At 34.3% G+C, this 12,928-nt stretch overlaps 1 protein-coding gene and 1 pseudogene across 1 annotated transcript; both read left to right on the plus strand.

Annotated features, from left to right (window-relative positions):
- Positions 1 to 2,966: 2,966 nt before the first annotated feature.
- On the plus strand, positions 2,967 to 5,973 carry LOC147399997 (UDP-glucosyltransferase 29 pseudogene; annotated as a pseudogene).
- A 1,848-nt stretch (positions 5,974 to 7,821) lies between these two features.
- On the plus strand, positions 7,822 to 9,438 carry LOC147399998 (UDP-glucosyltransferase 29-like). The gene has a single exon (XM_086445586.1). It carries the CDS (start codon positions 7,878 to 7,880, stop codon positions 9,252 to 9,254), a length of 1,377 nt encoding a protein of 458 aa, XP_086301712.1. The 5' UTR covers positions 7,822 to 7,877; the 3' UTR covers positions 9,255 to 9,438.
- The last annotated feature ends 3,490 nt before the right edge of the window (positions 9,439 to 12,928 follow it).

The raw sequence follows: 12,928 nt of genomic DNA on the forward strand, positions 1-12,928 counted from the left end.
CAATGGACACTTCCTTGTCCAATTGCTAGAATATTAAAAAAAAAAAAAAAAAAGAGTCTACAATCCATAACAAAAGAGGTGCCAAATGAATAAGAAGTGCAGCTCTTCCCTATTATGTGTACAACAGCAGAAAGCCAGAGTATTCCTTCTCTCAATCTACCCTTCATTAGTTTGACAAATAAGATGGCTATTTGCATCCATTAGTCTAGAGTGAGTGCGTTGCGCTTTAGCAACCATATTCTATAACTAAGTAAGCATTAGTGGAGATTGGGATCCAATTATTGTCATCAGGATTCTATTAAAAATCTAACTAGAGAATAACTGCATGGAGAATACCAAGAGCTTCTTCAACAATATAACCTACTTTAATATTTTTAATAAAACATGTGTGGTCAAAACAAAAGCATTCACTATCTTACAATGAAAAAAAAGAAAAATAGAGCACACCTATCAATTACACCTATAGAACCACATTGAGTCACTACCATGTACATGCAAGTAAGTACCAACACTTAAAGCCAAATGTTTTGCTTTGAAGAACCCTGTACCAATATACCAAAAAAGACTCCCTAGCCTGACCATATTTCCAAAAATAGAGTACATCGGTTACCTATTATAGACATAAGCTGCACTAGTTCTGGATTGTTGGATGTGAATAGCTAAACTTCAATGCAGCGATATATCATTGGTCTCTAATACCACTAGTGGTCTGAATGTAATTAACAAAATCAAAGTTGCATTTACCTGTCCAAAAGCATTGCAGAATTCCAAGACTTTCAGGGCGTGTCCAACATCTTCAGCGGATTTATTTTCAACACAGAGCCTCAAAAATGTTAGTTCCCTTGATTCCATTGCATTGTTAAGAAGATGTTGAAGTTCTAGTAACTACAACAGTTACTAGAACTGTTAAAATGGTGGTTTTGAGTTGTTTCTTAGCCATCAGTTTTTACTAAAATTAATTTTGATGAAATTTATGTTGGTTGAATTATCTTTTTTGAACAAAGTGCCAAAGGCTACCTTACCAGAGAAGCTAAAAGAAAGTATTTGAAAAAAAAAACAAAACAAAACAAATCAAAAGAATATTTGATCCCATTAATAATCAAAATATTAGTCACTTTTAAAGGTTATATCTCATATCTTATAGAAATCTAGTTAAGTTCTGCCAGATCTCCACCTACTAACTACTAAGGGAGAACAGTTAATGAGAAAGAAAAAAAATAAGAGTTCTAGTTTTGTTTGATATAAAAACCACTTTTTCCACAAATGGAAAGAGAAATACAGATTTCCTAGGGTCTCCTCATTCTTTCTTCCAAATTCAAATCTCCCGATTAAGAAAACTATCAATTTCCACATAAAAATTATAAAAACCTTAAATCTAAAATTGTTTATCCCTAAATAATCTCGTAAATAAATTAAATTTACAATAAAAAATGACCCAATTTTCACATAAATCAAGCAAATATAAAATTACCTCTAACTCCTCAACACATCAATCCAACCAAACGCATCACATACTTTTTACACAAAAGCATCAATAACAGGCCCCTTAGCGCTTATGTTGATCCCCGCAGCAATAGCCCTAAACACTACAATTCTTCAAAATCTCCATAGGTGAGCTCAATCGATTGATTTCTTAGTAGAGAGACTTCAATCGATCAATCATACGAGCAGCAATGATGATCTTACAACCATCCATGACGAGATTCAAGTAGAATTCACGACCAATTCCTGAAAAAGCATGGCTCAGGCTCAAGAAATTTCTTAGAATCCTCTACTATTGATTTGATTTTTTTAACATTTAAAGATTGAAATGGTTAGTTTCCTCGATCCATTGTTGCTTGAGAGAAAGAGAACCTTGAGTTTGAGTTTGTCGATCGAAGGTCCAAACGCAGAGTCATGATTGAGAGAAAGAGATGAAGAGGCCTGGGGTATAAGAGTCATGGAGAAACATAAATTTTATAAAAATTGAGTTCTATAGAGGTGGAAAAAATAATCCACCACTATATTTGGTCACTATAGTTGTGAATTACATATCGTCAAATTTATTTTTCTGTTGCCCTTATCAGCCCATAAATGTTGTAGTGTTTTTTAATGATGGATTTTTTTTTTCTGTTGCTATAGCCTATGTGTACATGAAACTACTTGAGTGTGAAATTTTTTTCCGTTTTGTGTGGGTTCTTATAGCGGTGGATAAAATTATCCACTGCAACAAATGTACCATACTGCAGTTGATATAGTCGTCCACTGCTATAAACTGACACTATAGATCAAAAATTTTGTAGTGTCTCTCCAAAATCAATCATCTTCAACCTTTGATGAGATTTTTCTTTTTTAACCTTAGAGTGAAGTTTAAGATCTCATCTTCTTCCACCTTTAAACCACAAGAACGAGATAGGATTTTGAAGAAGTATGAAAATCAATGGACTTCTATATATAAAAATCAAGAGTTTTCAATAGACATTGAAGGAAGATTGAAACAAACAGATATACTTTACCCTAGAGTTTACCAACTTGAAGTTTGAATGTTTTTAACTTTCGACTCAACCTTAAGATTCCATCTCCTTCAACTTTCAAACCTCATGAACAAACTAGGACTTTGGAGGAGAATAATTGATTTTTTAATAAAAGAATTGACTAATTTTTAATAGAGAAATTAATGATTCTCTACGATACATGGAAGATGGTGGCTTGAAGAGAAAGTTCAATAAGTTAAAAATATTTTACTTTTTTGGCATTAAATTTAAAAATAGAGATTTTTAAGATGAGACATGGGTGGCAAGTCAAAATCACCCTTAAAAAAATTTAGATGAACTTTACGTGGCACCTCTTGAACACGTCAGCATTCTTCACACTTACATCATCGATGACGTTAGTACATGCAGACAACGTTGTAGTCCAGTGTCATACTTGACCTTCTCTACTTTCGTCATACTTCTATCAAAATAGAACACTTCCTTGGCTCAAAATCACCCTTAAAAAAATTTAGATGAACTTTACGTGGCACCTCTTGAACACGTCAGCATTCTTCACACTTACATCATCGATGACGTTAGTACATGCAAACAACGTTGTAGTCCAGTGTCTTACTTGACCTTCTCTACTTTCGTCATACTTCTATCAAAATAGAACACTTCCTTGGAATTCCCTTGTTAGGTGTCAATTCTATCACTCTCCACATCACCCTCTTTGACTTCTTTACGTTCAAACTTAGTTCATCTCCTCCACAATATCTACCTTCACCACACTACAAGGAAGATGAGATAGAGAGAGAGAGAGAGAGAGAGAGAGAGAGATTGGTTTCATGGATTCCAAACACCATACTCTTAGTGTTCTCATGTTTCCATGGTTAGCTCATGGTCACATATTTCCTTTCTTAGAGCTAGCCAAGAAGCTAACACAAAGGAACTTCTATGTCTATTTCTGTTCGACCCCTATAAACTTGTGTTCCGTTAAAGAACACTTCAAAGAAAAACCCAACCCTTTAATACAATTGGTTGAACTCAATCTTCCTTCAATCCCAAACCTCCCTCCTCACTACCAAACCACAAAATCACTTCCAACCCATCTCATGTCAACCCTTAAAGAAGCCTTGGACATGGCACAACCATCCTTCTCCAACCTCTTGATGACTCTAAAACCTGATTTAGTCATTTATGATTTTCTCCAACCTTGGGCTTCTACTGCTGCATCATCCCAAAACATCCCATCCATCCACTTTTTAATAACAGGTGCAGCCACTGCTTCTTACTTCATTCATCTTTCCAAGAACCGAAGTGTTGAATTCCCATTTCCACATATCTACCTTCATGAACATGAAGAGAATAGGTTCTCCAAGATGCTCCAATCCGACATGAATGCAAATCGATTCCTAGAAAGCATCGATAGATCTTCAGGTATCGTCTTGATAAAGACATTTAGAGAGATTGAAGATGAATATATAGAATACCTATCTTTCATTGCAGGGAAGGAATTCATACCTGTGGGTCCTCTTGTTCAAGAGACTGATCATGAAGGTGATGAAAAGCAATCAAAGTTCATTGAATGGCTTAGCAAGAAGGATGAATCTTCAGTTGTGTTTGTTTCATGTGGTACTGAGTATTTCATGTCAAGGGAAGAGATAGAGGAGATAGCTTATGGTTTAGAGCTTAGCAAGGTGAACTTCATATGGGTTATTAGGTTTCCTGAGGGTGAAAATATTAGGGTTGATGAAGTCTTGCCACATGGCTTCTTGGGAAGGGTTGGAGATAGGGGCTTAGTTGTGGAGCGTTGGGCCCCACAAGCAGAAATACTAGGTCATTCTAGTATTGGTGGGTTTGTTAGTCATTGTGGATGGAGTTCAGTGATGGAGGGGATGAAGTTTGGTGTTCCTATTATAGCTATGCCCATGCATCTTGATCAACCTCTTAATGCTAGGTTGGTTGTAGAACTTGGTGTAGGGATGGAGATTAAGAGAGAGAATCATAGAGGTGGGAGGATTGTAAGAGAAGAGGTGGCTAAGGTGATAGATGTGGTGGTGATGGATAAGGAAGGAGAGGATGTGAGGAGAAGGGCAAATGAGTTAAGTGACAAAATAAGAAAGAAAGGACAGGGAGAGAGAGATGTGATAGTGGAGAAGTTGATGAAAATTTGTGGGAAGAGGAACAATGATTTTGACAACTTGGAAGAAAAAATGTAGTGGATACAATGTTTGAACTTCATTTTTTAGTCATGTTTTTAACGTCATTTTTGTTTTATAGCAAAGTTTTCTTATGTAAAAACTACTGAAATTTCCCAATATGTGATCAACTTTTGATGAAATTCTGATTCCAGCTTTCTATTCATTCTAACTCCCAAAACGCAATAGGCAATATCGCAGCTTTTTCAAGTGGTGATCACAAAGTGGGTTGAAGTGACAATCTCGCAAGTTTCAAGTGACAATCTCATAAGTTCACTACATTTAGTGAGATCGTCACTATATAAATCAGCGATATTGTCACTTTAGAATAAAAATATCAGTAAGATTGCCACTTTAAACCTGAGAGACCGTCATTGAAAAACCCGTGATCTCCTTGTTCACGTTTTGAGAATTAATTTCTTCATACTCAACTCACGAAATGGTAATTTGCCCTTAAAACTATGGTAGCATTTGGGAACGAGTTTGGAGGTTGCTTCACACATATTTTTAAGCTTAAAAGCACTTTAGGATTTTAAGTTTTGATTTGATAATAGGTTAACTTCAAATGCAAAACTTGAAAATATATAGGCCAAAAGCATAAGTTATTTAAATTAATTAGTTTTCTTTTTCGTTTGCTGGAATCTGATGAAATTTGAAGTTAGGATTTTTCTCTTTTTTAATATGAGAATTTCTACAAAACACAGTCAAATAGTTATGCCTAAACAATTAATTAAATTAGTTTCATGTTCTCCTAAACACTATCACCAAACGAGGCCTAAAAAATGAGTCTCCTAATTTACTTGAAGAAAGCGAAAGATCATGTGTACCACTACTACCCATTACAAATCCTTCTTATTTTTACAGTTATGGAATTAATTAGATTGACGTCGATAAACTGGAGCAAATAATAATCATTGGAACTATCAAAAACAAATTTTGTGATCTAACTCAAGGTAGAAAATAAGATGACAAACGATTTTATTGATTTTGATGAAGAAATGATGATAACTTAGTAAACTTTCTCAATAGAGATAAACTCCTCTAATTAACAATTCAATAGAAGAAAATAATACCATGTCACTTTCTTCTCTCTAAATTTTGGGTTTGATTAGTAGAAAAAGATTGGAAAACTGTTTTTAGGCTTGATATTCTCTATAGGTTTTGTGAGATTTGTTATGGATTTTTTTCTATCATGATTATGCACTTAATCGATTGAGAATGATTTCTTGATTTTTAGAGAAGAAATAGGCTAGACCATCTCTAACAATGGATACCAAACTTTCGTTGAAGAACTTTAGAAAAATTGAGAGAATCATTTTAATAATTAAATATTTATTTGATCACTTATCAATTTTAGGGGCCATTTAAAAAATTTACATGATTTTTTTCCATAGATGCAGGACAGCCCCACTTCAAGATATTGCAACCAAATATCAATGAACAACAAATTAACACGTACCCCCCTTTATTCTAATCTGTTAATCAACACAGACCCCATTGTTTTTCAGGATTTGAACCCAAGGCTATGGTACCAAAACCCCCAAAGAATTTATCAACTAAGCTAACTGGCAGCGGTCATATTCCAATTTGTTTTCTTTAGGTAAATTCAATCAAATCAAAGCAAACTCTGATATATATGGAAAAAAGACACCAAGCTTTTTAATAAAGAAAATAGTGCTACATTAATTCATTAAATGATTGATTACACAAGGACTTTCAAAGAAGAATGAATAAAGGAAAGATAATGCCTTAGGTGATTGTTTTATGTGTAAACAGGTCAGGTTTGGTTTATATCAACCTGCCTCGTCCACCCATCTTACCTAGCTCGGGTCCGCAACAATCCAAAATTGCTTTTGTTTGTTTAATTTGTTAGTCGGTTCAGATCAAGCTAGATGGACAATTACCATATATCCAGACTGATTTTGATATGTGTCGACCACATCAAAGGTTAATGTTAATTATCCCTTCCAAACAAGCCTACTTATCATAAATTTTTAATGACCATATGATTTGATTAGATTAGTTTAAGTGTATATGACATGATATAAATTTGGCAATCAAATAATTGGTGTTAATTTCATTCTAATGGCTATATTTTTACTGTTCAAGATGGATCAAGTCTCTGCTCATTAGGCCTTGTTAACTTGTTTGGTAGATTTTTAGACATTGATCTCTTAAAATTTTATAAATGAAAAGAAATTAATTATGATTGTTTGTAGACTAATGATCAAATGACTTGATAAAACGTAAGCGGTTAACGTGGCAAATGCACAGAATCATTGATCTTTTCCTTGTATATCCTGAAGAAAAAGATCTATGGTTCTGTGCACTTACCTTGTCAACCGCAGACAAATTGTATACATTTTTTTGAGTCAGATTATCACGGCTTTTGTTTATAAGGATAAAAACGAATATATCAAATAATCAATATGATTTTAGGTAGAATAGACAACTATCGAGGCAATATTTCTACTTGAAAAAATTTAATGATAGAAAAATGAGGAATGTCGGCCACTAAAATCCTTTCATTTGTTTTTTCTTTTTTTAACATTTTGCTTGCTAAGGTTCTTAAATGTTGTGCCCTACATCCCTTGGCATCTCATTATGTCTTTGTATGTTATATTAGTGAGGAAAATGTTTTCTTCTTGAAACTTCTATCAAAATAGGAAATTAAACACTAGCCTCAACCATCCATCAAACAGACAGTTGAGATATTAGGAATTCAAAAGAAAAATGATTCCTTAAGAGTCGTGATGAATGCAAGCGGTCTTGGAATGTAGTTCGGTACGTGGCTGACAGGGCAAGGACACAGAATCATAGATTGTTTCATCGGGATACATAAGAAAAAGATGTGTGGTTCTATGTCTTTCCCATGTCAGCCGCATATCTAACTGTGTACGAAGACTGTGTGCATTCATCATTATTCATTCCTAAAATCATTGTACTAATCCCTAGAAGACCTGTACTGATCTCAAGAAAAATCTCAATGGCTCGTTTGATGGAGACATGGGTTTACTCTTGAAAAGTCCATCAAAATAAAACTCTTCCTTGTCATCTTTTGTCACCTCATGTGCTCTCTACATCACTTTTTAAGATCTCCTATTTTGCCACTAATCAATTTCCTCTTCTATATCTACCTCTCAATGCTAGAAGGAATATCAAATCATCTGTGTGTGTGTATGAGAGAGAGAGAGAGAGAGAGAGAGAGAGAGAGGTGGGCTTCATGGATTCCAAACACCATAGTCTTAGTGTTCTTATGTTTCCATGGTTGGCTCATGGTCACACATCTCCTTTCTTAGAGCTAGCCAAGAAGCTAGCACAAAGAAACATTTATACATATTTATGTTCTACACCTGTAAACTTGTGTTCCATTAAAGAACACTTCAATGAAAAACCCAACCCTTCAATACAATTGGTTGAACTCCATCTTCCTTCAATCCCAAACCTCCCTCCTCACTACCACACCACCAAAGCACTTCCACCCCATCTCATGTCAACCCTCAAGGAAGCCCTTGACATGGCACAACCATCCTTCTCCAACCTCTTAATGGTTCTAAAACCTGATTTAATCATTTATGATTTTTTCCAACCGTGGGTTCCTAGTGTTGCAGCTACCCAAAACATCCCATCCATCCTTTTTTTAACAACTGGTGCAGCCACATCTTTCTACATATTTCACTTTTGGAAGAAACCAAGTGTTGAATTCCCATTTCCAGATATCTACCTTCATGAACATGACAAGCATACGATCACCAATATGCTCCGATCTGATACTAGCATGATGAATCCATACCTAGAAAGCAACAATCGAACTTCAAGTATCGTCTTGATAAAGACATTTAGAGAGATTGAAGATAAATATATAGACTACCTCTCTTTCATTGGAGGGAAGGAATTCTTACCTGTGGGGCCTCTTGTTCAAGAACCTGAAGGTGATGGGAAGCAATCGAAGTTCGTTGAATGGCTTAGCAAGAAGGATGAATCTTCAGCTGTGTTTGTTTCATTTGGTTCTGAGTATTTCATGTCAAGGGAAGAGATAGAGAAGATAGCTTATGGGTTAGAGCTTAGCAAAGTGAACTTCATATGGGTTATTAGGTTTCCTGACCAGGGATACATTGTTAGGGTTGATGAAGTCTTGCCACATGGCTTCTTAGAGAGGGTTGGAGATAAGGGCTTAGTTGTGGAGGGTTGGGCCCCACAAGTAGAAATACTAGGTCATTCTAGTATTGGTGGGTTCGTTAGTCATTGTGGATGGAGTTCAGTGATGGAGTGGATGAAGTTTGGTGTTCCTATTATAGCTATGCCCATGCATCTTGATCAACCTCTAAATGCTAGGTTGGTTGTGGAGCTTGGTGTAGGGATGGAGGTTAAGAGAGAGAAGGATGGAGATGGCAGGAGGATTGTTAGAGGAGAGGTGGCAAAGGTGATTGATGTGGTGATGATGGAGAAGGAAGGAGAGGATGTGAGGAGGAGGGCAAGGGAGATAAGTGAGAATATAAGAAAGAAAGTAGAGGGAGAGATAGTCGTGGTGGTGGAGAATTTGATGAAACTTTGTGGGAAGAGTGGCCATGATAATGACCACTTAGAAGAACAAGTGTAGTTACTTCTTGGTAAGCACAAGTGTAGTGGATGCAAATGTTTGGAAAAAAAAAATTCAAACATTATTAATGTTTTAATGTTATTTTTCATTGCAAATTATCTTGTGTAAAAATTATGGTAGCGTTTGGGATGCGCTTTTGATCCTTAAAAGCATTTTAGGATTTTATAATTTGATTTTGTAATAATTTAGGGCCTGTTTGGATTGACTTCTCAAAGTGCTTTTGACTCTTACAGGGAGTCAGAAGCACTTACTTTGTTGTTTGGGTATTTGATGCTTTGAAAAAATACTTTTTAAAAGAGGTAGAATAGTGCTTTTATGAGAAGTACCAAAATTGGTACTTCTCAATTTCGTTTTTGCGGAGAACAATTTTCTCGTCAAATTTTTTCCCAATTTTCCGAGTTTACCCCCTCGTTTTATTTTGTCGGTATTTTATCCTAAATTAACGAAACGTAAAACAGGCTAACTCTAGGATAAAGAAACGTAAAACAGGGTAACTCTGTCTTCTCCGCACTACATATGGAAGCAGATCGTGAGACTCATTCGACAGAGCCGAGTCATCTCTCTCCCTCCAACTGTCTTCTTCCTCCGATTGGCTTTTCCCTCCGGCGATTACGGTGGCTAACCCCATCAACGGAAACCCTCAACAGAAACCCTCAACGGCACTCTCAACGGTGGCGAGATCGTTCTCATCCTTGAAACCCTCGACAGAGAGAGGTAATTTTTTTACTTTTTTAATCCCACTTTGAAGTTTTTGATTGAAAACACAACCGTGAGGTATAACCCTCGTCTGTTCTTCAATGGATTGTTCTTCTATAGCTGATTTGTGAACTGAACCTCGACAGAGAGAGGTAACTCTCATTTAAAACTCTTTGAAATTTCGACTAAACCTCGACTGAACCTCGCTTTCTTCTCAAAATCTGTTTAGAAACTCAATTTTGATTTTTTTTCAAATGGTTTAAAAAAAAAAAAAAAATCAAAATTGAGAGTTACCTCTCTCTGTCGAGGTTCAGTCGACAAATCTGTTTAGAAACTTAATTTTGATTTTTTTTCAAATGGTTTTTAAAAAAAAAAAAATCAAAATTGAGAGTTACCTCTCTGTCGAGGTTCAGTCGACAAATCTGTTTAGAAACTCAATTTTGATTTTTTTTCAAATGGTTTTTATAAAAAAAAAAAAAAAAAAAAAAAAAAAAATCAAAATTGAGAGTTACCTCTCTCTGTCGAGGTTCAGTCGACAAATCTGTTTAGAAACTCAATTTTGATTTTTTTTTTTAGAACGGCCTTTTTGTTCTTTAGAAAAAATAAAATAAAAATGAAGTTAATTGTTAATGTTGGTGTTTCGTTTTCGCCAATGTTTACGTTTAGGAACATTTGCTAAAAAACTTATTCTAATGGGTTGAAGAGGAAGGGTATGTAGGACTATAGCCTATGGTTTTAGTTTTTATTTTTTATTATTTTAATCTGACCTTCAACACAATCTGTAAATCATTGATTCCTTCGAATTCCATTCGTGTTTTTCCTATGTTTACTTGTAATAAGAGGAATGGATTTGTTTGGATCGGATTTTTTTACTGAATATTATAATGGTGTAGAACAGATGGACCCAAAAAAAAGGCAAAGAAAAGAAAATTTTCATTGTCGAATCAACCCACCAACATCTAGTCGAGTTGACTAGGCTTGATCAAGTCAAATCAAATTGACCAACCTAGCGTGGGTCCATTCTCAATCCGATTTTAATTTCAGTCTTTTGTGTTCAATTTATTTTAATTTTGAGTAATTTGGAAATGGTTAAGTTAGTTTTCATTTCAACTTTAGAAAATTACTATTTTGTTGGATGGATTGAGCGGTTTGGAGGGTAAACACATGCTCAACTCAAGTTGCAGAACTCTCAACCTAAGCTCAACTCAATCTAACCATCGGGCCTCACTTCTTTAAGCCAAGCTTAACCCAAACTTGATCTTCTAAACTTGAGTTGAGCTTATGTTAGCTCAAGTTCGGTAATTTTGGATGAGTTGAATGGGTTGGACTCATTGAACAACCCTAAATTTATAACGATTAAAAAAAAAAAAAACCCTAAATTTATTTTTATTGATACATAAATAATAAATCTTAAACAAGAAATACAAAATCATTAATACATGCAACCTCCAAATCCATCATTGAAATTTGAAAGAATATTTAGACAAATGATATTAGATCAAAGCCTACATTAATAATATTCAATTGTCCACAAGCTATAATAATAAGATAAAATTAAAGAACTAAATTGAAATTTTTTCTTAATAATGCTTCCCTTTACTCCTTAGTCCTCATTGTCAATATCATTAATGAAATGACTTTTCATCTTCAAGAAATCTATGCATATTATATTTGAACATATATAACAATGAACTCAAATAGAAGAAAGACAACAACAAAAAGATTTTTTTTCCTTAATTATTAGAATAAATAATTAAAAATACTTTAGAAAAATTAAAATATATAATTATATTAAAATATTTATATATAAGTTTATAGCATTAAGTTCAAATTGTGTTGGATTTCTCGAACCCTCAACCTGAGCTCAACACAAACCAAATTGAGGCTGGGTTGAGATATTCTAATCCAGGCTCAACTCATCTTCTACGTAAGTTAGCCCAGGCTCTCCTATTGACTAGGTTGAGTTCAAGCGAGCTCGCCTAGGTTGTAGCCTTATTATTTTGTTTCGTTTCTAATTTGTTTTACAAATTTCATTTTTATTATTTAATTTATAATTAAAATACTTATAAGTGTCATAATTGAGTTATAATAGATTTAGATAGTTGGTATTATGTTATAGATAGAATAGAAAAATTAAATTTTTGTATTTTAGAAGATTCCTAATTTGTTATGATGGAATTATCTATATAAAGAACTTCAAAAATGAATTCAATTTTCTTTTACAAATTTTATATCCTCTCTTAATTAGTTTCTAAATCTTTGTTTTATTTTCTACACAATTATTGCTTGTTTATTATTAAATCTATTGATTCACACGCTTCCATCATGTTAAAAACATATAAACAAAAGAAGTTGGTTATTTTTTTTATTTTATATTTCACTTATTTAATGAAACTTGAAGTTATGGTCACTACAAAAATGAGGAGTTTTAGCGGCAGAAATTTAACGGCGTTTCATAAAATTCGCCGTTAATTGTAGATCAATAACGACGTTTTCCCTTACACCGCCCCTAATACTATCGTCAATATTTTTTAAATTTTATTAAATATTCGACGGCGGTTTAAAACCGCTGGTAATATTATACAATACCGGCGTGTCCACGAAAACGCTGTTAATTAGTTTGAATAAATATAACGGCAGTTTAAAAGTGACGCTCATACATGTGAAACACCGGCATTTCTACTAACCCGCCGGGAATATTTATCAAATACCAGCATTTTAATAAACATGCCGTTAATTAGCTTGAATATTTTTTAAATGTATAAAATAGATATAACGGCGGTTCTAAAAGTGCCGCTAATACCTATAAACAGCGGCATTTTCTACTAAACCGTCGGTAATAACTCTCAAATAACGGCGTTTTTATGAATATGCCGTTATTTAACTGAAGTATTTTTTAAATGTAAAAATAGATATAACGGCGGTTTGTAAAGTGCCGCGAATACATATGAAACACCGGCATTTTCTACGCAACCGCC

This window comes from Akebia trifoliata, chromosome 6 (genome assembly GCF_017979445.1).
Source record: "Akebia trifoliata isolate Shusen 1 chromosome 6, ASM1797944v1, whole genome shotgun sequence".
NCBI classification, from domain to species: Eukaryota; Viridiplantae; Streptophyta; class Magnoliopsida; order Ranunculales; family Lardizabalaceae; genus Akebia; species Akebia trifoliata.

Coding starts and splice junctions, on each gene's coding strand:
- LOC147399998 (XM_086445586.1), top strand. CDS start 7,878: ATGGATTCCAAACACCATAGTCTTAGTGTTCTTATGTTTCCATGGTTG.